Raw genomic sequence first — 27,505 nt, 5'->3', positions numbered from 1 at the left:
TTGTATCTTTTTAGAGCCCAACAAATTTAACTCCAGCATTGCAACCCTAAAACTGAAACCAACTATACAAAATTGTAAGTGACAATCGACTTTTCACTGTCCAACTAGAGAGAATGAAAAAAGTAAACAAGGAGTATGGTGACAAGTAAACTAGAGTTTAAAATAATTCATTTTTAATAATCCAAGATGGTGGTAGTCACATAAGTAAAGAAATTTGTTTATTTTTAATTTATAGTTTTAAATCTTAATATCCTTTTAAGATAAGGTGAAGGAAGGCGATTTCATGGTTTCATCAGGAATCGTAACATTCAAAAACCAGTAGGGGAACACTTCAAACTCTTTGGTCACTCAGTAACAGACTTAAAGGTGGCAATTTTGCAACAGAAAAGCTTCAAAAACAGACTCCAACAAGAAACTGCTGAGCTTGAATTAATATGCAAACTAGATACCATTAACTTGGGTTTCAATAGAGACTGGGTGTGGCTGGGTCATTACACAAATTGAATCTATTTCCCCATGTTAAGTATCCTCACACCTTCTTGTCAACTGTCTAAAATGGGCCATCTTGATTATCACAACAAGTTTTTTTCTCCTGCTGATAATACCTCATCTTAATTAATTAGCCTCTTACAGTTGGTATGGCCACCTTTTCATGTTCTATGTATATATATTTCTTACTATATGTTCCATTCTATACATCTGATGAAGTGGGCTGTAGCCCACGAAAGCTTATGCTCAAATAAATTTGTTAGTCTCCAAGGTGCCACAAGTATTCCTGTTCTTTTTTCATGGTAAAAGGATGTCACTATATGGTGGAAGCAGAAATCAAAATTCCTGAAATTGTATCCATGACAGTTTCCCCTCATGGTGAGGCACACAATGGGAGCCCACTCATGCAGATAATGTTGCAGAGTCTTAGTTTGGCAAACTAGTATAGTTGCCTAAATAGATTAGGAATCACTGTAACAGCAAGCACAATAAGCCTCAATCTTGCATATGGGACTCTCCTTGACATGACTCAGTATTTACTATGATATTTCCATACAGATGGAACCCTAATCTATGTTTGTAAAATAATCACAGATCACAACATTAATCTAAGATTTATATATCTGCATAATTGTAGGTGTTGCCTAAAAATACTATACCAGAAACTATGTACCACTATATAGTCCAGGCTACAACACAATTGCCATTGTATCCTATTTTCATGCACTCATTGCTTTCTGAAAGTCACATTTTGGCCTGATGTGAGGTCACTGATCAAAGGTAATGATTTAATGTTTGCACAACCACTTCAAGCATTCGACTTCAGCAAGGGCTAAACACTTTTCCTTTAAAAAAATTCTAACGAGCGTGAAAGATGTTTGAAACTTTAATCATAGCATTGACATAGTCCTCCATCAAGGACATTGCTTTTGCTTGTACCAGAAAAAAGTGGTTTTGGTTTACTTAAGTTGTGAGCATTTGAAAGCTACAAACTGAGCATGGGCAGTAATTTCTTTCCCATTATTTCTGCAACTTTTTTTCCCTTGGCCGCAGTTAATGTATTTCTAACCCAATTGTTTATGTTAAAAAGGGATATAGGGCTTAGGATATATGGCCTTGCAAATTTATCTGAATGCCTAGTTTATTTTATTAGTATGTTTAATTCTCATTTTTTAGGCTTTTTTTTCCCAATGACGCAATTGATGAAAGAAATTAATAGTATGTTAAATTAAATTGAGCTCTGCAGTTGTAAGTTAGAGTTGGATGTTCCACTCCTTTCAAAATGAGAAATAAAAATATTTATAGCCATGCACTTGAAATGCACTACATATGTGTTATTCAAAAGGCTACAAAAAAGGGTGCACTCTTCAAAAATAGCTTGACCACTTTATATTCATAATGCTGGTATTAATGCACAGTTTTTCTTTAAAATACGGCTTGAATTAAATCTCAGTAAGATCTCAGACAGGACAAATGGGGGAGGGGAATCAGAGACTGAAGTAATTTTAGTTACAATTTTTAAAATTAGCAAAAGCATTCTGAAACAGGACATGAACCAAAACGGTTCTGAATGTTGCTTCTTCAATGGTATGCTCTTGCCCCAGGATTAGCCTCACTGCTACCTCCACAGATTGTCCTCTTGACATCTAGTCATGCCTAAGACCTTCAAGCCACATAAACAGTTTAAATTTATTTAAATTGTTGTATCAGTATAAGTTGCTTATGCAGCTTAAATACCTTGAGTCAGTTTGAAATACAACACAAATTTTAGAAATTTTCAGGGAAGTCAACAAAACAACCATGGGGCTGTATAGCTGGATGGGAGGCACTTCTGTTGCTGTAAGGATGTTTTTACACATGGAGATGTCCAAAGTCACAAAGGGAACTTAAATAACCCAACTCCCATTGAAATCAAATGGGAGCTGGGCACCTACTTTGAAAATCTCCCTCTCAGTGCTTAAGGTTACATTATGGAGCATCCTCACCCCCCCAAAAAAGATAAACCTTCCAGAAATTTCACATGGCACATCTTATCCCAGGTTAGAGTTTTTCTGGAAAGTCAGAAAATTAGCTTTAAAGTAACATCCTCTGAACATGTGCCTGAAGTTAATTGATTATTTTTAAGCAATTTTTGTTCATATCTCCAAAATGGCTTAGCATAGAACCCCCTAAATTTGATTTGCTGGCCTAGCTGAGACATGCATTTTAGTTGGGTGGTGTTTTGGGGTTTTTTTGTTTTGGTTTGGTTTTTTATCGGGGGGGGGGCCTGAGGAGTGTGCATGTGTGGAGGTCGGGAGGAGGTAAAGGCAGTTGTGATATACCACACTGAGACAGGTAGGGAAAGGAGTTAACTAGCAGTTAAGGCAGGGTTATAGAAAGGAGTCACCAGACTGTTAAAGGAAGGGCCTTGGGGAAAAATAAAAAAATTCTTGCCCATCTATGCCACAAGATAGGGAAGAACCCAAGGACTATATATAGCTTACAAAAGCCTTTTGTAAACTATAGATTATTTGTTTTCACCCTGGCTGAAGCATACCACTATTTGTTGCTTGCTGAGTTTTACTCAACCAGGCAAAAGATGGTACCAGTTTCCCCAACTTTTGTTGCCTGCAGCTACAGCCAAGGCCATTCTTACACAGCTGAGCGTGCAGAGCAAAGTTTAAAATGATTGTAAAAGGTTGTTAAACACAAATTTATCTGCTACTGACTCCAGGAATGGTTTCTTGGTAGACAGTAAAAAATTTGGAGTCTAGGAATCCAAAAGGGGGGCAACACCCTGGACGGGGCATAGACTTCAGGAAGAGATTGCTTCCTGGTCATGGAATGAGGAGCACCAAGGGAGGAAGGAGGCAGGCATAGAGAATAGAGGCATACACATAGAGGGACAGAGAAAATGCAGACTTATTTATGTTTGTGTTTGAAGTTTAACATTTTACAGATTTAAGCATGCAAAGTTTTCAGTTTAGTTTAACAACACCACTTCTCCTCCTACAGACTTACTGAAGTGTAGAGGAGGGGAGACCTGCTCTGAAAAGTCATAAGATGTGTCAGAGGCTAGGTCTATACTTGAAAGTTTTATCAGCATAGCTGCATCAGTCAGGGGTGTGAAAAACCACACCCCACTTAGTTATGCTGGCATAATCTTCAGAGTAGACAGAGCTATGAAAACCTACATTGACAGAAAAACTGTCGGTGTAGGCCGCATCTACAATATGAGGTTATGCCAACACAGCTATGGTGCTACAGTCTCCATAGTGTAGAAATACCATCAGCAAGGTGCTCTATTGCTGTACAATGTTTCACACACTCATTCTCACCCCACCCAGTTTACACCTCCAACCTAGTTAACTACGTTCCCTAAATATTTTTTAAAGATATGCAAGAGGTAAACACAAATTATTAGGCTATGATTGCACACTGATTTACTGAGTGGGAACTGAACATGTATAATCTTGATTTTTTAAAATATTTTCAAAATTTTGGAGCAAAGATAATTTTGTGTGGACACTGCAATTTGGGCGGGTCAAATGCAACAGGATTATGGGGCAGTGTGGAACAGGTTGAATGCCCTAACAGTTCTTTTTGAGATATTCTGATTTTTTTGTTTGTTTGTTTTTTAAAGATGAAATTTTGATAAAGAAAGGTAATATTGGTTTGACGTGCTAGCTGGACTCCTCCAAAACACACTTTCAACTTTACCGCTGTTAAAAAAGTCTGTAATTAAATATAGAGGTAAACCTTCAAATCTAAAACTAACCTTTGGCCAAAAGCTACCAGTTATAAGTCTCCGAAGTTGAAACTAATGGTTACCAGTTGACTTTACCATTCGGTAGCTACTAAAGATCTGATAACTCTCTCTATCTCATTTCCTTTAATTTATTGGTGTTTTAGTTTTTAAAGGCAAAACATTTGTTAAGGTTATATATTTAAGCAATTAGAAATAGAATATGAAAAAAATGAAGATAAATGCACAGTTTAAACCCTGATAACTCACACGTCTTATGATACAGTTTAGTTATTTGATCATGACTCTTAGATACAAGTGCACCCAGAGTTGCAGAAAACACATATCTGAAAAATAATATATTTAATAACCATTATAATGCAAACGTAACAGAAAACAGAGTGTAGATTATATATTTAGACTTCGCTTTGGCATTGCCATAATTTTGGTTGTATTAAGAGTTATATATTGTGTATTTTAATTGGTTATAAAAATCACATTGTTTCCTCCCTCTCTTGCTCCAATTTTATAAAAGGCTTTAAATATTATTCTTTGATCATTTTTTTTTCCTTGTGGCTGGTAATTTTATGCCTTCCAAAAAAAATTTACAATGTATTTCAAGGAACTGAATGCAATGAGTCCCATCTAACCACAACAACATTTTAAGTGTACTTTAACAATAACCGTCCTTTTCCTAAAGAAACATCTTGACCCAAGTTTTCAAAAACCTTTAATGTTGCCCACAAACTGATGTAGGCTTCTGAACGGGTCTAATTACAAACAGAAATAATTGCAATATTGAAGGCCAGATTGAGGAGCTGCTTAACAAATATAACATCTGCACATGAAATAAACAGATGAGGGTGTTTTGAAAGGTAGATAATTGGTTATGGTGAGGATGTTATCGAACAACAATATAACTGGCCATGTTGAAGTATATATTTTCTTTAAGGCATGTTCAGGGACAGTTATTTTCAAACAACATTTCTGCTTGTTCTAAAATGCTCTGTAGTTTTCCTATGTGCTCAGATAGTTGATTAGTGGTTTAAGTCTCAGGAAAGGAATACCTGGGGTGGAATCCTGGCCAAATTGAATTCAACAGGAGTTTTGCCATTTACTTCAACGGGGCCAGGATTACACCCCATAGAGTTCATCCAAACAAAAAAAAATACATACTCTGGCAGTTTCAGCTCTGACCTTCCTCTTTTTGAAATAAGGATGAAATTCAGCCATGACGTAAAGTAGGTAGAATCTCATTGACCTCACTGGAGTCACACTTGCTTATACCTTCACATAGCGCACAGTCAACTTGTGGAACTCCTTATCTGAGGAGGTTGTGAAGGCTAGGACTTTAACAGCATTTAAAAGAGAACTGGATAAATTCATGGAGGTTAAGTTCATTAATGGGTAAGGAATGGTGTCCCTAGACTCCGTTTGTCAGAGGGTGGAGATGGATAGCAGGAGAGAGATTACTTGATCATTGCCTGTTAGGTTCACTCCCTCTGGGGCACCTGGCATTGGCCACTGTTGGTAGACAGGATACTGGGCTAGATGGACCTTTGGTCTGACCCAGTACGGCCGTTCTTATGAGTTTTGTCCCAAGAGAGTACCGTGCAGTTTTTTGGGAAAGGGATATGTGTGTTTGGCTGAGAACTTAAAAACCAACTTCCCTTCCTGTTGTGCAGTTCTCTGACTCTGCCCGGTTTCCCCCTCTACTGAAAAGATGGCGGATTTTCAGTGGTGCTAGGGAAGTATGAAATAAAGCACTTTAGGATCTCTGGAGATGAAAAGGTATATGCATACAGTTAAACACCAACTATGTTTTACGATGCAAGTAGCTGCACTTCAATAATAAGGAAAGTAATTCCTGTAAGTGTACATATACACACATACAAGCTTTACAAAATACCCTCTATTATTTGTTAATATGCAAAGAGTTCTGGGATAGAAAACGCAATGAGTTTTAGCAGCTTATTATTTCTACCTTACAGAACTGAGTGAGTACACAGCAGAAGTAGGACAGTTTTCTGATTCAACAACATGAATTTTTAGTTACAGCCGGAATGAAAACTGTTTTGAATGCAAAAAGTTGCAAGAAGCAAAAAGAAGAACAGGAGTACTTGTGGCACCTTAGAGACTAACAAATTTATTAGAGCATAAGCTTTCTATATGCATCCGAAGAAGTGGGCTGTAGTCCACGAAAGCTTATGCTCTAATAAATTTGTTAGTCTCTAAGGTGCCACAAGTACTCCTGTTCTTCTTTTTGCGGATACAGACTAACACGGCTGTTACTCTGAAAGAAGCAAAAAGATTCACTCACAAGCAAAACCAACTTTACTCCCTGTTTATTGGAGAAAACCAGAAGACCTAGCATTCAGAGACAGGCAGGAGTGCAAAGAATCTGTGAACTCACTCTACCCCAAAAGTACTTTAAAAAATATATATCTTATTTTAACTCCAACATCACAAGTCATTTCTACAAAGACTAACAAAATACAGTTCTCCCACAACTAAGTAAATACATAGTTCCTTCAATATACCCATCCATCTCACATGGCGGCCCACCCCAATTCAGCCCACACTGGGCAACACAGGCTTTTCCATTGCCACCAAAGGTAATACAGCAGCACCCGGTCTCTGTGGTGGGAGCTCCCTGAGTTACTGAGGGCTGCTCTCTCCCCTTTCTACAGGATCTGTCATGCATACCCTATTTCCAAAGTCAGGCACAGTGAGGGGAGTTTTTCTCCCCCAAGTTCTACCTAGTATTCTCTATTCCTCTTCCACTGCACACCACCTGCATTAACCACAGAGGGGGGTACTGCAGCCCTAGCTCTCCATAAGCTCAATAGATGAGACACTAAGTCAAATTAGCTTGACCCCCATATTCCCTGAATTGAGCACTGAAGTCAGTTCATTCCCCTGCCTCTGGGCTCTTCCCTCCCGTTCCCTCCATTCGTTCACGTTGATTTCTTTGCCTCGTAAATCCCCTCTAAATCCTCACTTGGGCATTACACTGAAGCCCAGAGCTAAGACTCTGTCCTGTGCCCAATAATGCCTTTATTGGGCAATAAGGTGAGCTCCGCTCCCGCAGGCTGGGCTATTGAGCTACCCCATACCACCCAAACTGGTTACCGAGGTGGGATAGCCCAGCCCCAAGTACTGCCATACTGTCCGTCACCATCTGCAGCAGACTAAGAGATGGTATCCATCCCCCTTGGCTGTACAATAAGCCGCTCTGCATTAGACACTGAGATGAGTGTTGTCCCTCCTACTCGGCCCTGCCTTTCAGACACCCACACCTCGGCAGTGGGCACTAAATCATCATCTCCCCTTGGCTCTGCCCCGCCGCTTCCCTAGCCTCTGTACGGGCACTGAGGTCCGCTCCCTTCCCGCCGTTCGGATTCGGGCTCCGCTCTCCCAGGCTCTGCCAGGCGGAGACCCCAGGCCCGCCGCACGGGATCCGAGGATGCCCCCGCCACCCCGTCCTGTCCCGCAGCCCTTTACGCGCCGCATGAGGCACGGAGGTGGAACTCCTGCCCTGCCGCACCTACCCCTGAGGAGGGATGCGCTACCGTACCGCCCCCTGCACCGGGGCTCCGCTGAGGACCCCCCCCCCCCAGGTTCTGGCTGGCGCCGGGCCCTGTCACCCCGACTCAGCCCAGACACCAGCTCCCCTTTGCCAGAGAGAGGCAGGTACAGCCCCGCCCCCACCCCGGGGCTCTTGCCGCCCACAGAGCGGAGACCCGCTTCCCCACATCCGCCCCAGGCCCATTTCGAGCCCCCTCACAGACCTGTGGATCCAGCCATCTTGTCCAAACCCCGCCCACCGGCCCGAGCCTGCGCGCCCTACGTCACCTCCGCCTCACGCAATGCGTCACTTCCTAATAACAACCCGCGGACTCGCGAAACTAGCAGGAGAAACAGAAGCCAGCCCCGCATCCATAAGAAGGGGCGGTGACAAGAAAGCGGGCCCGTGTCGCGAAACTTGGTCAAGTATGGGTGATACCATTATCACCAGGGGGAAAGGGGGAACCTTGCCTGTGAATCTGATCTAGGCTCTACGTGAGTAAATTCCCTGTATTGTGGGAGAATCGGGCTCCTGTCAGACTTTGCTCTGTCCCCGCAGAGAGGCTCACAGAGCCGCTAGAGGGCGATCGTCCGTACCTGGAACCTAGATGCGTGGTTCCGTCCCCCTTTCTGGGCCGAGTTGGGCTCTCCCGGGCGACCATTGGTAGGAAAACACGTGAGAGCCCACCCACGTGACCCTTTTGGCGCGCAATTTTCTCGGGGTTCACGGGCTGGCCGAAGGTGCTTGCAGAAGAAAAGTGGGATAAGAGCGCGAGTCACCGCCGCCCCTCCCCCCCGGATATCTGCGCGCGAAGGGGCTCGAGTGGCGGGTGCGTCCCTCTGGGGCGGGCTCGCGGCGCTGAAGGGGGCGGTGCGGGGACTCCGTGTCGTGCCGTTAATTCCCAGTAACTTGTTGGTCTCAGGGCCCGGCTCGGAGCAGGTGCCGCGGGGCGGCGCAGAGCAGGGCTGTCTGCTCCCGGTGCGGGGCTCGCGGGAGAGGGGCTCGGTGCGGGCTCTGGGCCGGGAGGGGGGCGCTCTGCTCCGCTCCGCCTCAGTATCTCTCTCCACCCGCGCAGGGAGCAGCAGCCGCCGGTGAAGCAGCGTCATGTCCTCGCCGGCCTCCACACCGAACCGCCGCGGCAGCAAGCGCGGGCGGAGCAGCAACCCCCCGACTCGTAAGTGCAGCTTTTCCCTGCCGGGTGCGTCGGGATGGGGCGAGGGGCCGCTGACTGCTGCCGCAGCCCTGCAAACTCCACTAGGAGATGAGTGTCCGGCCCGGAAGGCCTGGGCAGGCCAAGCAATGTCTGGGGAGGGGGACGTGGGCAGCCCCTCGCTCTCTGTTTGGGCCTCAGTAAAGGTATATTCACAGTACAGAGAACATAAGAAAGACCACACTGGGTCAGACCAAAGGTCCATCCTGCCCAGTCGCCCGTCTTCCAACAGTGGCCTATGCCAGATGTCCTAGAGGGAATGAACAGAACAGGTAATCATCAAGTGATTCATCCCCTGTCGCACATTCCCAGCTTCTGTCAAACTGAGGCTAGGGACACCATCCCTGCCCATCCTGGCTAATAGCCATTGATGGACCTATTCGCCGTGAATTTATCTAGTTCTTTTTTGAATCCTGTTGTAGTCTTGGCCTTCACAACATCCTCTGGCAATGAGTTCCACAGGTTGACTGGGATTTGTGTGGAAAAATACTTCCTTTTTTTTTTTTTTTTTTTAAACCAGCTGCCTATTAATTTCATTTTGTGATCCCTAGTTCTTGTGTTCTGAGAAGGAGTAAAGAACACTTCCTTATTTACTTTCTCCACACCAGTCATATCCCCCTTAGCTGTCTCTTTTCCAAGCTGAAAAGTCCCAGTTTTACTAATCTCTCATCATGGAAGCTGTTCTATACCCCTAATCATTTTTGTTGCCCTTTTCTGTACCTTTTCCAATTCCAATATATCTTTTTTGAGATCGGGTGACCACATCTGCACGCAATATTCAAGATGTGGGCGTACCATGGATTTATATAGAGGCACTATGATATTTCCTGTCTTATTATCTATATTCTTCCCATGATTCCCAACATTCTGTTAGCTTTTTTTGACTGCAGTTGCACATTGAGTGAATGTTTTCAGAGAACTATCCACAATGACTCCAAGATCTCTTTCTTAACTGGTAACAGCTAATTTAGATCCCATCATTTTATATGTATAGTTGGGATTATGTTTTCCAATGTGCATTACTTTGCATTTATCAACATTGAATTTCATCTGCCATTTTGTTGCCCAGTCACCCAGTTTTGTGAGATCCTTTGTGAGTCCTTCGCAGTCTGCTTGGGAATAAATATCTTGATTAGTTTTGTATCATCTGTAAATTTTGCCACCTCACTGTTTTACCTCTTTTTCCAGATCATTTATGACTATACAGTACTGGCGTGGCATAGCTGCGCTGCTGTAACCCTGGCCCGTAGCATAGGCACTGTCTATGCTGAGGGAACTCTGCTCCCCAAGTGACAGTAGCTACCAACTACCAGCATACACCCAAGGTTGGGTCTTCCTAGCTACACTCAGGAGTGTGGCTTTTTCACATCCCTGACAGTCTAGGCCTAAGCGACTAATGCCCGAGAACAGATGGAGTCTAACTTACTTTCACCCATGTTTGCTCTGCAGGGCTAACACCTTGGGAAGAACAATAAAAGCATTTTTTGTCATTAAAGCAAGGATTTAAAAGTCTTTGGGCATGCAGGATGCAAGAAGTTGTTGGTTTAGACCCTTTTCAGAGGAGCACGACAAGTTAAACAGCATTGATCTTTGTTAAGGCTAAACTGGGCTAAACTTGTTTTTTCTATAAGGCCTTGTCTGCACTACAGAGGCTTTGCCAGCACAGCTATACGGGAAGGTAGGTAATGTCATTTGTAAGCTCAGCGTGCTGTGGGGCAGTCTTTCCCGTTTCTGTGAAAGTCTTCTGTCAACATAGCTGTGGCTACAACTGTGGGTTTTTGCTGGCATAGCTGTGTCAGCTAGGGCTATGTTTTTTTTTACATCCCGTCACTGGCATAGCTATGTTGACAAAACTTTGTTGTATGGACCTGGCCTTAGTCTTCAACAATGCATGGGTGCAAGAGGATGCTTTTTAAAAGTAAAACGGAGGCAAGTTTACAAATGTTACAAATATGATGCGTGAAACTTAGCACTGCACTTGAAAAGCGTCGCTTCCGCCTCTCTCTGCCTCGGTTTCCCAAGCTGGATAATGATATTGCTCTCAAAGCACTTTACAAAGGAGTCCACTGATGAAAAGCACTATATGAGCTAGGTTTTCATAGCACAAGTAGTAGCAGCTCTGATTTCTTAGGCATTTAGGAAGATAATTGCAGTATTAATTATTTTAAATTGTCTTAAGCTGTTTTCCACTTTTGGAATCTCACAAATATTTTGCTGAAATGAAAATGAAGAATATTGCACTTTGTTTTTTAATTTTATATCAGCCAAGTTATTGGCTATTCTGTCGTATGATCTATTTTGTGATTTGGTCTTTTAACATTAATCTGTGTAGAATGTTGCAGCTAATGTATGAAATAGCTACTTACCAGCTTTCATCTTCTTCCAGCATGCCCTGAAGATGCTCAGTCTCCTCCTTCACAAAAACGTTGAACAGATGACTCCACATCTACAGGAGATCTACAGCCAATGCGAACTTCTCCAGCAGTGGACATGCAAAGCCCAAATGCTCAAGATGTTCTGTTTTCCAGCCCACCACAATTTCGAGAATCGGGTATGCTTGTCAGTGGTAGGAGCAAAATGCCGATATCTGTGTATTGTTGGCTATTAAATGGCCTATACTGAAAGATTTAATGTACAATTTTACAAAGCTGTCAATTTAAAAACAAAAAGGGCCTTTTTGAATGAACAGGATTGTTTTCAATTAAGGTTAATTGGTGCCTTGCTTTTAATTTAATTAATCGATCTTAGCGCATAAAACATACAACCAGTAACCGTATACTCATCCTAAAACATCCCTTTTTGCCCTGAGTGTGAGGTGCTTGTTAAGTTCTACAGTATTTTAAAATATTGTTGGGGTTTAAAATAAACTATTTTAGCAAAGTGTGTTCCTTCTGGCTTGGAGAAATATGGATTAAAATTTATACAGTACATTCTATGGTTAGTACAGCCTTGTAAAATACAGTTATAAAATTAACAAGACTTACAAACTTTGCTAGCCTGCCATCACACTGACTGACTAACACTAACTTGTTTACTTCATTAGGGCAAAGCATAGTAGTTAATATTTTGAAGCTTCCCCAGCACCTCGCAGCCCCACCACTGAGAGCATTGTGCCGGTGGCGCAGTGAACTGATGCTGCGGGGGAGGGGAATGAGGAGGGGAGGGGCCGGGGACTAGCTTCCCTGGCCAGGAGCTATGGGGCCGGGCAGGAAGGGCCCGTGGGCCGGATGTGGCCCGCGGGCCGTAGTTTGCCCACCTCAGTCCTATACCAACGGGAGAGCTTTTCCTGTCAGCATGGTTAATCCACCTCCTGAGAGGCAGTAGCTGTGCTGATGGGAGAAGCTGTCGTGTCGACATAACATTGTCTACAGAGGGGATTAGACTGGTATAACTGTGTCGCTCGGGCGTGAATTTTTCACACCCCTGAGCAATGCAGTTATATCAATATAGGTCTGTAGTGTAGACCTGGCCTAAAACTCTCCTCTTGTGTCTTGATTACTGCAACACCCTTTTCTCTGGCCTTAACAAATGAAACCTTACCCTGCTCAGGCCAGTTCAGAATGTTGCCACAAATATTTTCTTAGTAGGTTGTTTTGAGCAGATCACCCCTCTCTTTCCATCTCTTCACTGGCTCCCCCTTCTCAGCTGCATTGAGCATAAGCTGCTTGGTCTTCACTTTCAAGGTCTGTCATGGCCTATCCCCACCTTACCCATCAACTCTCATTAACTATTGAGAAGTCTACTTTCTTTTCCAGTTGGACTGTTTCTGTCGCACATTTGTTAAATTTTCAAATAAGCACCTTTGTGTGTTTTCCCATGCTGCCCCTTACACTTAGGAGGAGTTCCCTGTAAATATCTATAAAGCTACCTTATTGTTCTTCTCTAAAGCTCTTCTTAAAGCTCTCCTTTTCTGTGATGCCTGGCCGTTGTAAAGGTTTTTGTAGGCTGCTGGTGGGCTGAGATCACTGCCTGTCATATTGATCAATACGGTTTCCTTTTTTCTTTTTATGTCCCTGTCTGTATCCATCTGTTTTCTCTTGTCTTATACTTGGATGGTAAGCTTTTTGGGAGAGATCTTTTTGTTCTGTTTGTACAGAGCTTACTATGTTGGGATTTTGGTCCAGGAGTAAGGTTTGTAGGCATTAGGGTGTAATAGAGGTTAAAATCCTAAGTAAAATTTCATATACTTTTTTTTAATGGTAATATGTTTAGCATGTTATCCTATTCCCCAAAGTGTTCTTTTAACTTGTATTTATAAAAAATTAGTTCACTAAAAAAGAATAATAGCTTGATAAGGCTTTTTCAAAGTAATTGGTATGCTTTACTGTGTGAAATTTGAAAGATATTGTTGGAATTAAGAAACTTGTAGTGTGCATGCAAGAAATATCCTGTAAGGGATGCATTAGGGATGCATATATCCCTACCATTTAGGATATATAGAGAGTATTTTTGAAGGTAATTTGAGCCAGGAAAATGTCATCCAGTGTAGGAATGTGTAGCAGTGAAGTCACAGCTCTGTCCCTTTGGGCACTCTTAAATAAATTTGCAGTATTCAGAGATTTCTTCAGCGTTTTATTGATCCATTGGCTAAAGAGGAAGAGAATGTTGGGTTGGATCTTAATGAACCACTCTATATGCAGCAACTTGAGGAGGTACTACAGTAATATGGGAGAACATCACCAGACAGACATGTTGTTTTAGTTAAACAAAACAATTTACAACATTAAGTATTCTGGTTCTGCAGTATCAGGATCATAATTTTCAATGTTTTGTCACAGCAGTTTTGTAAAATTTAAATTAGACTAGTGACATTAAAGAAAGCACTTAGAATTTATAATGAAGTAACTATAACCTAAAGTTTCAAAAGCACAAAATTTAAATTAGTTTCATAAAGCCTCAACCCAATTTAAATTACATTAATTGAAATAATTTCAACATGCTTCCTCATCTGTTCAAGAAATCAAAAGCTCTAAGTACATGTGAGTTTTTCAAAAGCTGTCCCATGATAAAAATACTTGTTTCCCTTTGAAGTATAGGTTAAGAGGTGTAATCACTAATTTTTAGAAATTGTATAATACAAACATGGCAAAAACATATACACCCTTCTGTCTACACAGATATAGTCCCTACTGGTAGCTGTGGTTACATTATTGTTGATCTAAGAAAGGGGGAATATTTAGAACGCTAAAGGTATTTTACACCAAAATTAAGATATCACTATATAATCAGATGGTATTTCCACTTCACACTTAAACAGTATTCTGTCACCAATTATGATGTACTCAGTTAATATTTAACAGATACTATTCCAGACCATGGTGGATAAAAATCAATGATTTCAAAAAAATTAAAAAATCAGATTTTTTTAATTTAAATTGGATTTTTTTGATGAAATGCTTTTTCAGGAAAAAACCTATCTAAAGATAGTTTTAATTAAGATATCTTTGAGCTATAATGTATCTCATCATGGAATAGGGATTATAAATTCTAATTCTATAGTATGAGACAATATATTCATGTCTTGTAAATGAGTTCCAATAGTTCATGGATTAGGTACCCAATCTTATGTGGTTACAGGGGCTTCTGTATATATTATTTAGGTTAATCTTTCTATCTACCCAATGGGACTCAGTGCTCAGTCTAGAAGATACCCTCAGAGATGCTTAGTTTTACAGTTCTCAAACTGTGGATTTGTGTCTCCAGAGGTAACATGCTTGTTAACAGCAAAGATGTTTTTCTGTGTGTGTGTGTGTGTGTGTGTGTATATATATATATATAGCGGTGAGAAATAGCAGACCTTCAACTCTATTGTCCCTCTCCAAATTTGTGTACACAGAGTCAATCCCTTACCTCTCTCTAAAAGTGCAAAGTTTCAAAAAGTTCAATGAATAGAAGATTGTTGGGGGCGGAATAGATCTGGACACGGAGAAGTCTGGAGATAAATGTGAGAAGTGAGAGACATATGCTTGTTTTGTTCAACTATTATATGTTTGCTGTTGAAGAAAAATATCCAGAATACTTAACGTTATTGTTTTAGTTAAATAAAACAATTTAAATGTCTGCCTGGTGATGTTCTCCTCCTAATACAGCATGGCAAGAAAATCCTCCAAATATTAATGATTAACCTATTAAATTAGAGAGAGTTCACCTCCCAATGACTTCATAAATATCTGCTTCAGTTACCTTTGGTAAATGAAATAACCAATCATTCATTTTCTGATATAGCTGTAAAACTAATCTGAAAAGTTTTCAAAATAAATCACTGTTTAAAAATGTATAGTATGTACCTTCTAAAAATGAAACCTACATCTATCTCTGAGTTGTGAAGAATGTGTATTAAAGTTATAACAACCAACAAGAATGCACTTTTATGTAGAAAACCATGATTAAATGGAATCTTCCTGACTAGTGATTTAAATCATGATTTAAATCAATTTGGTTTAAATCAAATCCACCCTGCTGGTTAGCCGTGATGTAAATCTGTCTAGGGGGTCTTACCCAGGATTACAACAGGTTTGAGATACAAACACACAGCTAAGTTTCATAACTTCATATACAATGATGCTACATGCACACAAACAGGATAATCATACTTAGCAGACTATAACTTTTCCAATGATACCTTACATGACATATGTATAAGATTTATCACAATTGCGCAATGCATTGCAATTGCGCTACACACAATACATGCTCACCTTCTTTTATACAGCATCACACCACCTGTAAAGTCTTTGTTGATGATGAGATCCAGAAAGAACCTAGCTCAATGTTTAAATTCAAAATTGACTTTGCAGAGCTGGCGGTTTAATTTAAAAAGTAATCTAAGCAGATTTGACCTGGAAAATCTTTGAAGCTTCAAAGATAGAACTCCACTACCCTTTTTAGTGATACTTGACAGAAAACAGTACCCCAGCTTTACATGTGTTCTGTTAATGATTTGAGACAATTTTCATTTGACATTTCAGTTAATCAGAGATTGGCTCATGTAATTATCAAGAATTTTGGTGTCTGAGTTGGAAAAAATCTTATTTTTATAGGGCATTCTGCTTCAGCTGTTTGGGGGACCAAGAAAAGATTTCAGTCATACTGGAAGAGGCAATTTTCGTGCTGAGATCAACATTCTTCTCTGTGATGATCCTGGCACTAGTAAATCACAGCTGCTTCAATATGTCTATAACCTGGTTCCTTAGAGGCCAGTACACATCTGCTGCATTGATGAATTTGATAAAATGAATGAAAGTACAAGATCAGTTCTGCATGAAGTAATGGAACAACAGACTCTATTGCCAGGGTAAGACTCTAACTCAACATTGTACCATGCTACCCAGGTTAATATCTGTTAGATGCTTAATAGGGCTGTCAAAGGATTAAAAAGATTAATCGCACAAGTACAAAGATGATGGCCCAAGCATGAAGGGGCATACGAATGTTTAGCATATCTGGCATGTAAATACCTTGCAATGCTGGCTGCAAAAGTGCCATGCAACTGCCTGTTCTCGCTCTCTGGTGATATTGTAAATAAGAAGAGGGCAACAGTATCTCCCGTAAATGTAAACAAACTTGTTTGTCTTAGCGATTGGCTGAACAAGAAGTAGGACTGAATGGACTTGTAGGCTCTGAAGTTTTACATTGTTTTGTTTTTGAGTGCAGTTATGTAACAAAAAAAAATTGTTTGTAAGTTGCACTTTCACGACAAAGAGATTGCTTGTATGGGGTGAATTGAAAAATACTGTTTCTTTTATCATTTTTACAGTGCAAATATTTGTAATAAAAAATAATGTACACTTTGATTTCAGTTACAAAACAGAATACAGTATATATGAAAATGTAGAAAAACATCCAAAATATTTAGTAATTTTTAATTGGTATTCTATCGTTTAACAGTATGATTAAAACTGCGATTGCAATTAATTTTTTGAGTTAATCACATGAGTTAACTGCAAATAATCGAGACCCCTAATGACAAAATAAGATAATTGAAAAGGTAATGTGGGAACTGGAGAGAAGACTATTGACAGAAATACAACCTCAATGTTGAGTAACAGTATAGATGTTGGAGCTGTATTTCAGTGATAACATTCAGTATGTTGCAGACTCAGTATGTTGCAGACTCAGTATGTATGGCTGCACACTGCATGTAATACTCCTTCCAGATAACCTTGTTCCATTTTGTACCAAAGCTTTCGTAATGAGGTTGTTTCTCTTGATCTAGAGAACCCTTTTTATAAAGCATTTTTGGTGAACCCAGCAAGAGTTAATTCTTTAAAGTATTTTTTGTTAGAATAAGCGAGTCTTGGGACTCTTAACATAGCTGCTGGAATCTTCCTTCCACTAGGAAAGGTTGTTTGCTCTCAAATACGTTTCCTTTTGACAGGCTGGAATTATTTGCCAGCTGAATGCTCGCACGTCTGTCCTAGCACCTGCTAACTCTATAGAGTCGCAGTGGAATCCAAAGAAAACTACTATTGAAAACATCCAACTTCCTCATACATTGTTATCCAGGTATTACAATTAGACTTCTAGTTCCATGCTGCATGCTTTGTTTTTACAAAACAACTTTCTACCTCTTCGTGTGTGTGTGTGTGTGCGTGTGCGTGTGCGTGCAGAAACATGTTGATTGGGAGTTGCATTTGCAATGTAGAAAGCTGAAGTTTTTTTTCTAAATTTACTTTAAAGGTAATGTTTTTAACTAATACTCTAGCAAAGGACTGTAAATGACTGACCAGTATATAGTGCTTGATATTGAATAATGGCATTTGGTAGTGTCGCTAAGGTTTTGTTGTATCCATTGTTCTGCTTGTTTCAAGATTTTGTGTCACTGCACAGGCACTGGGATTTTAAAATCTCAAGTATTTTACATTTAGTTCTAAGGGCATGTATCTACTTGGAGCTGGAGTGTAATTTCCAGCTCAAGTAGATATACCTGCTGTAGTGGTTATCAAGCTACAGTGCTAAAGATAGAAGTGTAGCCACAGCAGTGCAAGCAGTGGGACAGGATAGGTGCTCCAAGCATGATCCCATCTGAAAGTGCATACTCGGGCAGCTAACCTGGGTATGTCTATCCAAGCTGGAAGTTACACCTCAGCTCCAGTGTAAACATTCCGTGAGTTGCCTTTTCTTCCTGTCAGGCTGTGTTAGTAGCTGGAGTAAGTGTTTAATGAACAATGATAGAGGCATCACATTTTAGGAAAAGTATAAAAATTAGTCTTTAAGCCATTGCATGCTTTACAAATTAGGAAGCCAAATATAATAGTATACAAGTGTATGGTTTGTATTCTTATGTCAAGTGTCACCCTGTTTTTTGTGGGCCTGAGCCTGTTGATGATAAATTAAGGTTTTTAACCTCTTAAAATAGGTACTATATCTCCTATCATGAGGCACCTAGAACTCTTTTAGGCAGTGTAGAAAATAAGTAACTGTGGATGATTATAAGCATCTAATTCCATTGATTTAATAAATGTCAGGTAGTTGTCATCTTTTGAAATCTAACTAAAAATATGCCCATCACATTCTTCTCAGAATACAGTTGCACCCATGAATTATTCAATACATTAAGCAGACAAACTTCAAATACATGTAAATAGATTTCCCCCTCAAGATCAAACTGGAAGCATGTGTAGACGCCACCTCATCACACAGAATCTTGAGTAAATGAAGTTTACGCTATGCCTTCAAGGTCCCAGCCTTCAGAGGTTGTTAGGTGAATGATGGGAGAAAATTCCATAGTTGGAAGCCCTCTGAAAACATCCTGCCTTCAAATATTCAACTCTGTAGACAGAAAGCAAAATCACATTTTCACTCTCTTTTTTTACCTCCTGAGAGTATCGTGTACTCCTGATGTAATGAATAAAATGTTAGATTTTAGATTTCAGACAGCTTCCGCTTGGTTGATCAAAATCATAAAACCAAGTAGTGTAAATGGTGGGGAAAAGTTTATGCACTAACTATTGGATCTTTATTCCATGCACATTTGATCTGATCTTTCTAATGTTGGACCCACATGATGAGGCCTGTGACAGACGTCTTGCTCACCACTTGGTTGCGCTGTACTACCAAAGTGAAGAGCAGGTGGAAGAAGAGTACATGGACATGGCAGTATTGAGGGATTACGTTGCGTATGCTCGTAGCTATGTTAATCCTAGACTAAGTGAAGAAGCAAGTCAGGCCCTTATTGAGGTAAAAAGATGTGGATGTGAAATTTAAAGTAAAAGATTTAAAAAGTGGAGTGGGGGAGAACCTTCCTGTGAGATAAGATGTACCAGAACAGTGTACACCATTTCCTTTATTATTAGGCTCTTGAAATCTTTTTAAAATCTGTGATATGTATTGACTATTCTCCTTCCTTTTAATCCTGCATGGAAGTCATCCTTTCCCAACCTGTCTGTCCCTGAGCAGGTTTCCTGTACTCTTACAGGGCCATCACATCATTTCAGTAGAACTTTCTCATGCTTTTGTGTAGATATTCCTGTACAGATAGTAGTGATAGGCTTTAGCATTCTACATATTCCTTTGTGGTTTGAGACCAGATTTAGCATTAATGATAACTGTCTCAGTTTCAGGGTAACTGCTCCTGTATTTTCCCCCTCCATGATTCACTCTGGAAATGCCCAGTCAAATCTTCAGTCATCACCTGTCTCTGGATAGGGACCCTTCTGACAAGGGATATTAAGGCTGCACAGCTCCCTGCTATCCACTGTGATAGCCCCAGCAAGCTAATCTACTTAAAGCAGTGGTTTTCAAACTGCAGGTCGCAACCCAGTACTGGTTCGCGGAATGTAAGGCACTGGGTCGCGGTAGCTCTGGTCAGCACCACCAACCGGGCTGTTAAAAGTCTCATCAGCAGTGCTGCCTGGCTAAGGCAGGCTAGTCCCTACCTGTTCTGACACCGCAGTGCGCCCTGGAAGCAGCCAGCAGCAGGTCCGGCTCCTAGGCAGGGGGGCCACGGGGCTCCACATGCTGCCCGAGCCCCGGCTCTGCATTCTCATTGGCTAGTTCCCAGCCAATGGGAGCTGGGGGGCAGTGCCTGCAGGCGAGAGCCGTGCGGAGCCGCTTGCTCACCTCCTGCACCCCAAACCTCTCATCCCCAGCCCCCTAATCATTTTTGTTGTCCTTTGCTGGACTCTTTCCAATTTTTCCACATCTTTCTTGTAGTGTGGAGCCCAAAACTGGACACAGTACTCCAGATGAGGCCTCACCAATGTCGAATAGAGGGGAATGATCACGTCACTCGATCTGCTGGCAATGCCCCTACTTATACAGCCCAAAATGCCATTAGCCTTCTTGGCAACAAGGGCACACTGTCAACTCATATCCAGCTTCTCGTCCACTGTAACCCTTAGGTCCTTTTCTGCAGAACTGCTGCCTAGCCATTCGGTCCCTAGTCTGTAGCAGTGCATGGGATTCTTCCGTCCTAAGTGCAGGATTCTACACTTGTCCTTGTTGAACCTCATCAAATTTCTTTCGGCCCAATCCTCTAATTTGTCTAGGTCCCTCTGTATCCTATCCCTATCCTCCCAGTTTAGTGTCATCTGCAAACTTGCTGAGGATGCAATCCACGCCATCCTCCAGATCATTAATGAAGATACTGAACAAAACTGGCCCCAGGACCGACCCTTGGGGCACTCTGCTTGATACCGGCTGCCAACTAGACATGGAGCCATTGATAACTACTCGTTGAGCCCGACTATCTAGCCAGCTTTCTATCCACCTTATAGTCCATTCATCCAGCCCTTACTTCTTTAACTTGCTGGCAAGAATACTGTGGGAGACCGTATCAAAAGCTTTGCTAAAGTCAAGGAATAACACGTCCACTGCTTTCCCCTCATCCACAGAGCCAGTTATCTCATCATAGAAGTCAATATTATATCCTTTGTAACTTTTATGTACTTTTTTCCAAGAGATAACTGCCACTGCCCATAAACGTAAGGAGGAGCTGGCTCAAGCCTTGAAGAAGCTTATCCAGTCAAAGGGTAAAACACCAGCTCTAAAATACCAACAGCTCTTTGACGATCTCCGTGCACAGTCTGATGCAGTAAGTTTCTGCTTTCTTTGTATACTACTTTGATTTTTCCATCTCATGGGGGATCTTCTGTGTACTCAGCAGGGTCCTCAGTACTGATTATAGTTGTATCTCAGTTGAATAGGAAAACTAAATGGAAATCTCGACTAACAGTGGAGAGGTTATTTTACCTCTGTATTTGGCAACTGCTGCTGGAATACTTGTCCAGTTCTGGTGCTCACAGTTCAAGAATGATGTTGATAAATTAAAGGGGGTTCAGAGAACACCCCTGAGACTGATTAAAGGATTAGAAAACCTGCCTTAAAGTGATACTCAGAGCTTAGTCTATTTATCTTAACAAAGAGATGGTTAAAGGGTAAGTTGATTGTAGTCTAAGTATCTACATGGGGAATAAATACTTGGTATGGGCTCTTCAATCTAGCAGAGAAATATATAATGTGATCTAATGGAAGTTGAAGTTGGATAATTTTTAAATCAAGGTTGGATGTTTTTCTAAAAGATATGCTCTAGAAATTGTATGTATGCCGTTTGTTATACGGGTAATCAGTGTTTACAGTAGTCCCTTCTGGCCTTGGAATCTATTTACTTGCTGTCCACCTGACACATCAATAGGCATAAGATTAGCCCGCTTGCCAGTTGGTCATCAGGTGTTCCTGATTAACTAGCTTAATTCTGGTTTCAATTAGTGTTTCTTTCATAGACATAAGTTCCACCTGTGGAATAGAAGAGATCTTGATTACTTACACACTTGTCTTGCTGACAAAAATAAACTGATTATTCTTGTCAGCTATAGGTGTCTATTCTGGTTTGTACGTCAACAAAATCGTAAGCCAGGATCGCAGAATCTCTTATTACCATTGAGGATGCACAAGCCAGAAAGAACCCACTTTAACTGTTGCATTCCAGGATGAATTTCACAGCTTAAAAAGACAAAACTTTTACCTAAAACCTGGCAAATTTGACATGGAAGTTTGGTGAGACAAGCAGAATCATATGATTTTTTGTTTAGGGGCTTTATAGCATGTAACTTTTTGTATATGTTCTCAAGCTTTTCTCTTTTCTTTAAGGCTGTCACTAAAGAAATGTTCGAAGAAGCACTTCACGCCTTGGCTGATGATGACTTCTTGACTGTGACTGGAAAGACTGTTAGATTGCTGTAATGAAATGCTAACTTAACAGCAGAGTTTTACTGTTTTTTCCAAAGTACTTCCCTTGAGACCTTTCACATTTAAGAATATTATTCACTGTGGCCAAATTCATGTTGGCGACCTGTTGGTGAACACCATTGCCAGCACTGTAAATAAGGACTGCAAAAAGCTGAAATTAAACACAGCGATATTTGTTTGAACAAAATGGGTTACTAACATTTCATTGCAATGTGTATTTTCAATAAAGTGCTTTGTAGAACAAGCTAACAATTTTTATGCATTTTAAAGCACAAATGTCAAAATTCTTCTAGAACCACTGCTTTTTGACATCAATGCAACCTAAATCAGTGCATATTATTCTTTAGTATTTTTACTACAGAGAGATTAGTGCTTGTGACTTTTGGAAATTAAAATCCATTGGCTTTATTAATAGCTTATTTTCCTTTTTATGCATTTCAAAAAGTGAAGCTAAATCTTGGTGAACACTTCAACCCAGTGTTCAGAAACTGCAAACAGACTTCATTTTGTTTTCTAGCAGTTTAAAAGAACAAAGTAACCATTTTTCCTTTTCCCTCAGATTACTGCTTTGTTTCTCTTCCTCCCACCAATGTTTGTAATTGCTGTTCAAAGATGTTTTTCTGCTTTGAACTTAAACTTTTACCATAACGAGCTATAATAAAGTCAAGGTTTCATATTAGGTCATTTTCCTACAGTAAATACATATTGCGGTAAATTTATAATGTATAGGACAGCTCAGGATGTCTTCCCAGTCATTTTCTCTCTCTTGTTGGGGTGAGAACGTAAATCAGAGGATGCAGCATGCAGGCATAACACTAATACTACAGACATTTTATAGATGTGGAAAGGGGGCCTTTAGCTATTGAATTATGCTCCTCATCTGCTCTCAGAGCACAAGGTCAGTTCTCGCACTGTTTCAGATTATGCACAGCTTCCCTACATGTACATGAGATCAAGAGAGTATTTGAACATGACAAAAGAAAGTTTCTTGAGAAAACAAGCTAAAGATGAATAAAGTTCAATACATTAGAAACTGATCATTTAATCCCACTGTATTGAATTTGTCAACATTTAGTACAGTAAAAAAATTTAAGCAGGATATTCCAGTGTTCTAACTAAATTATTGAAAAGGGGGTAAACAGCAAGGAGGATTTGTAAATGACAAGTGTTAGTCAGAAGTAGCACGTAAGCTAGCCACACAAAAACAATGCTGACATATGCCTGGGAATGTATGTTAGAAGGAATAATTTGAAATATTAATACAGGCTGCTGGGTTCTAAATTAACCACTGAGAAGAAAGTTGTGGGTGTCTTTATGGCTAGTTCAATGAAAAATTCTGGTCTCTGTGGAGCAGCAGTCATACCAAACAAGGCTGCATAAGGAATGGAATAGAAAATACTACCAAAAATGTCAACTCATTGAAGTCATGGTACACCACATTTGGAATACTTAGTTCAGTTCTGGTTCACCCTATCAAACAATACAGCATATCTAGAGAGGGTTCTGAAATGGGTGTTACTAACTTGTAGAATATATTGTTATGGCAGAGGCTAAGAGCTTATTAGGATAAGATACTAATATGAATAAAAGATTTAAAAATAAAAAAGGCAGGTGGGGCATAAAGATGTAAAACGTTATTTTTCAGACCACAAACCAACCTGTGATTCGTAAGTGTTAAGCCTGGTCCACGCTAACCCCCCATTTCGAACTAAGGTACGCAAATTCAGCTACGTTAATAACATAGCTGAATTCGAAGTACCTTAGTTCGAACTTACCACGGGTCCAGACGCGGCAGGCGGGTTCCCCCGTCGATGCCGCCTACTCCTCACACCGAGCTGGAGTACCGGCGTCGACGGCGAGCACTTCCGGGATCGATCCAGGATCGATTTATCACATCTAGACAAGACGCGATAAATCGATCCCAGAAGATCGATTGCTTACCGCTGGACCCGGAGGTAAGTGTAGACCTACCCTTAGTGTGATGCATGGGCAGGGGTGGGGGGATGTAGCTCCCTTTGATGGAGACCCAGCCAGCCAGTTAGCTATAAAATCAAATCCCACTTGGTCTGTTCTCTGCTTGCTTTACCTGTAAAGGGTTAACAAGCCCACAGGTAAAAGAAAAGGAGTGGGCCCCTGACCAAAAGAGCCAATGGGAAGGTAGAACTTTTTAAAATTGGGAAAGAAACTTTCCCTTTGACTGTTCTTCTCTGGGCTGCAGGGACAGAGCAACAATGCTGTGTAAGACTTGAACCAGGTATGAAAATTCATCTTCCATACCTTGAAAAAATTACTTGTATAGGGAATGTTTAGTTAAAAAATAAACCTGATTGTGTCTATTTTGGCTTGTGGATCTCATCTGTGCTAACCCCAGATGCTTTTGTTTCCTTGTAACCTTTAAGCTGAACCCCCACAAAAAAGCTATTTTGGGTGCTTGATTTTTTTTAAATAGCTCTTTTAAAATCTAGCAAAAGCCTAAATTCCTGATGTAACTTTTTCCTTTTTGTTTTTAATAAAATTTACCTTTTTTAAGAACAGGATTGGATTTTTGGTATCCTAAGAAGTTTGTGCATGTTGTTTGATTAGCTGGTAGCCACAGCTAATTTCCTTTTTCTTTCTCAGCTCTTCCCTGGATGGGGGGTGAAAGAGCTTTAGCGTACTGCAAAGGGAGGAATTCCCAAGTGCTCCTTCCTGGGTTCAAAGGTGTTGGGGGTTTTTTTGTTTGTTTGTTTTTTGCATTTGGATGGTGGAAGCGTTTACCAAGACAACGTCAGAGAACAGCTATAACCTTGGGAGTGTAATACAAACCTGGAGTGGCCAGTATTTTTAAAATCCTTGCAGGCCCCCACTTCTGCACTTGGAGTCACAGAGTGCGGATTCAGCCTTGACAATTAGGAAGAAACTTCTATGTTTATTTCAAGTTGTCCATGACATGTTTTCTTGCTCTTTTCCTTTAAGCATCTGGTACTGGTCTTGATCAGAGAGGACGGTTAGGTTTCTCCGGGAAGGAGGAATAATTGAAAGCTATTTTGTATAAAACTTGAATTAAAACAACACCCCCAGTTACTGCTATAGGAGGAGAAATCCCTAAAGTAAAGATCAGTCTTCAAGGACAGAAAGAATTATCATACAGAAATAGCAGACCCCATCTGCCTACAACCTAAAGCTACATTTTACCTACAACAAATTTAAAATGCATGTTGAAACATGCCTCTAAGAAACACTGCCAGGCAAGTTTTTTTTCCCCTGAAATAAATACAAAGCACTAATTAATCATGTGGTGTTTTCCAGCTCTTGTACTTCAGCTCCCTTTCAATTCAGCAGCATTCCCCACTCTCCATTGGCTGATATTTTTGTCCCCCGTTTCAAAAATAGCAAGTAAGGCTTATATAGTACTTTCTTTGGGGAAATTATGCTGGAGCTTAATCAAGCTGTCAGAAACCTTTTCCTAGGCTTCAGCCTATGTTTTCATCTTCACAGCATTCATAATCAATGTATTATCCTAAAAATAATTCCTCTCTAATCCTTACTGTTGCAGAGAATAGCTTTAGAAGAAAGAGGTAGCAGCTTGCTACTCATTTGACTCTTCTGCTTTTTCTCAAAAGATCCTATTCTGTGAAGGAAATGAATTGGAAATTCTCTGGAGCAGGGGAATAAATTTCCAGATCACTGCATGATCCTATGAGGTGGCTCTTAAAATTTCTACGTGGTCTTACACATATGTACCAGATCTATTTGAAGAATTTACATCTCAAATCCCACATTAGTAACTAGTAACATTAGTAACTAGGTGAATAAAATTATGGAAACATTTTAGAATTGTATTTGAAAGCTGTTCTTTACTGAAGCTTCTAAGTATAGGATTGGATCCTTCCCTATATGAACTAATGCTTTCCCATCACAAACATCAATCCTAAAATGTACAGTAGAAAGTAAAAAAACAGAAGAGAAAGGCGTACATATCTCTACAAATGGTTGCTCCAAACAGATTGAGAATTTCTATTCATGTGAAGTCTCCATAAAAGAGTAGTATTGTTTTCAATTAATCCAGTGTTCATTCCACTTTATTGTTTAGCTACCCTTCCATATGGGTGATTAAACCTAGCTGTAAATGGGGAAGGAAATGCACAGCAATGCGAGAGCAGTCTCTTGTCTGTCCAAGATCTGACATTCCTAATATCAATAATAAGCAAGAAAACCTTATACAGGCTCCTTTATGCATAAAGTAGTAAAGAGGGTATAAGATAAATGTTAAAGATACTTTCCACATCCCCATTAGAGGACATAGCATTGGCAATGACATTGCCTTAGCGCTAAAGGGAGAAAAGCTGCAGTCAAAGTGGAATGGGACAGCAGAAATTTCTACTCTCCTGGCATGGAATGCTTTCACAAAAGGGGATAAAGGGGGAACTAATGGAAATAAGTATTATGTCATAAGATTAGTTCAATAAAGTCAGGAGAGATGGAATAACAAAGCAGTTTAGGTGGAAAAATGTCATTTCACTTCATTGCTAGTTTCTAATTTTGATGCCTGTACTATTCATTTCAATGTACAACTATATTAGATCTACAATGGGCACTGACTTGCTCCTGCACTACTGAAGACAATGGTAGTTTTGTTACTGACTTCCCTAGTCACAGGATTAGATCTTAAGTGAGAGCCAAATGCCTTATTCCCCGTATCCCCCATAACAAAACTAATATAAAGATTAATATCCTAGGCCAGCCATCTTCACAAAGCCCCAGCTGCATGGTTGATTTCATTGGGGATTGGTCCTGCTTTGAGCAGGGGATTGGATTAGATGACCTCCAGAGGTCCCTTCCAACCCTGATATTCTATGTGGGATTCCACATTAACTTCTCAGACAGCCCTGTGACACTTAAGGTTAGTGCTGAAAAGAGGCACAGCGTACAAAGTAGCTGTGCAGGAAGATTTGATCATACATCCCGCAGTATTTTTGCTTTCTTATCTTTTCAGGTAGTCAGTCAAAACAGGTGTTTTCATAATCCCACAGCTGCCATGGTGCCTGGTAATTCAAGGGTTTTGTCACCTGTATACAGCAGCATCAATTAAAAAACATTTTGCAGATGTTTCTGACTTTGAAAGAGTAAAGACCACACAGATAAGTCATCCTAAAATAGAACTGGTTCATAACACATTATGAGTGGTTTGCTTATGATTAAAGAAATAATGTATTCACCCATAGTACAAACTGCTGTAAATATGGAGGTGCTCACCAGCTCTCATTAAGGATTATCACTTTACAGAACTGTATGGAGTAAGATATAACTATACCACAGCCTGTTGCTAGCTTGATTCACCTAACAC

The 27,505-nt window shown here is 40.5% G+C and overlaps 2 protein-coding genes across 27 annotated transcripts in view; one reads left to right on the top strand and one right to left on the bottom strand.

The window, feature by feature from the left end:
* Nucleotides 1-8,156, bottom strand: part of UBE2V2 (ubiquitin conjugating enzyme E2 V2) — a 44,991-nt gene extending 36,835 nt beyond the window's left edge. For 3 of the 5 annotated variants that reach the window (XM_024105444.3, XM_005279937.5, XM_042857039.2), the window contains exon 1: nucleotides 8,005-8,156. In XM_024105444.3, coding sequence (XP_023961212.1) covers nucleotides 8,005-8,020 — 16 coding nt within the window. In that variant the 5' untranslated portion in view covers nucleotides 8,021-8,156. Of the gene's footprint in view, nucleotides 1-5,389; nucleotides 5,957-8,004 lie in introns of those variants that run through there. The other 2 variants (XM_024105445.3, XM_065585520.1) reach the window with 1 other exon arrangement.
* LOC101953547 (DNA replication licensing factor MCM4-like) lies at nucleotides 8,097-24,515 on the top strand. Of its 22 annotated transcripts, none has more exons than XR_010598853.1 (7): nucleotides 8,097-8,206; nucleotides 8,857-8,955; nucleotides 10,623-10,669; nucleotides 11,378-11,557; nucleotides 16,032-16,285; nucleotides 17,369-17,496; nucleotides 20,892-21,023. XR_010598853.1 is itself a non-coding variant. In XM_065585517.1 (6 exons), the coding sequence occupies exons 4-6, from the start codon at nucleotides 11,458-11,460 to the stop codon at nucleotides 22,171-22,173; spliced, it is 312 nt and encodes a 103-aa protein (XP_065441589.1). In that variant the 5' UTR covers nucleotides 8,477-8,610; nucleotides 8,857-8,955; nucleotides 10,623-10,669; nucleotides 11,378-11,457; the 3' UTR covers nucleotides 22,174-24,515. The 22 variants fall into 22 exon arrangements, 8 of the variants coding, with proteins under 8 accessions (XP_065441585.1, XP_065441588.1, XP_023961209.2 ...); XR_010598851.1 differs by having other exon boundaries at nucleotides 8,137-8,275; XR_010598852.1 differs by lacking the exon at nucleotides 8,097-8,206 and adding an exon at nucleotides 8,448-8,521.
* Nucleotides 24,516-27,505: the final 2,990 nt, after the last annotated feature.

Source organism: Chrysemys picta, chromosome 2, assembly GCF_011386835.1.
Source record: "Chrysemys picta bellii isolate R12L10 chromosome 2, ASM1138683v2, whole genome shotgun sequence".
Classification (NCBI taxonomy): Eukaryota; Metazoa; Chordata; order Testudines; family Emydidae; genus Chrysemys; species Chrysemys picta.
This window is presented reverse-complemented; position numbering and strand designations above follow the sequence as displayed.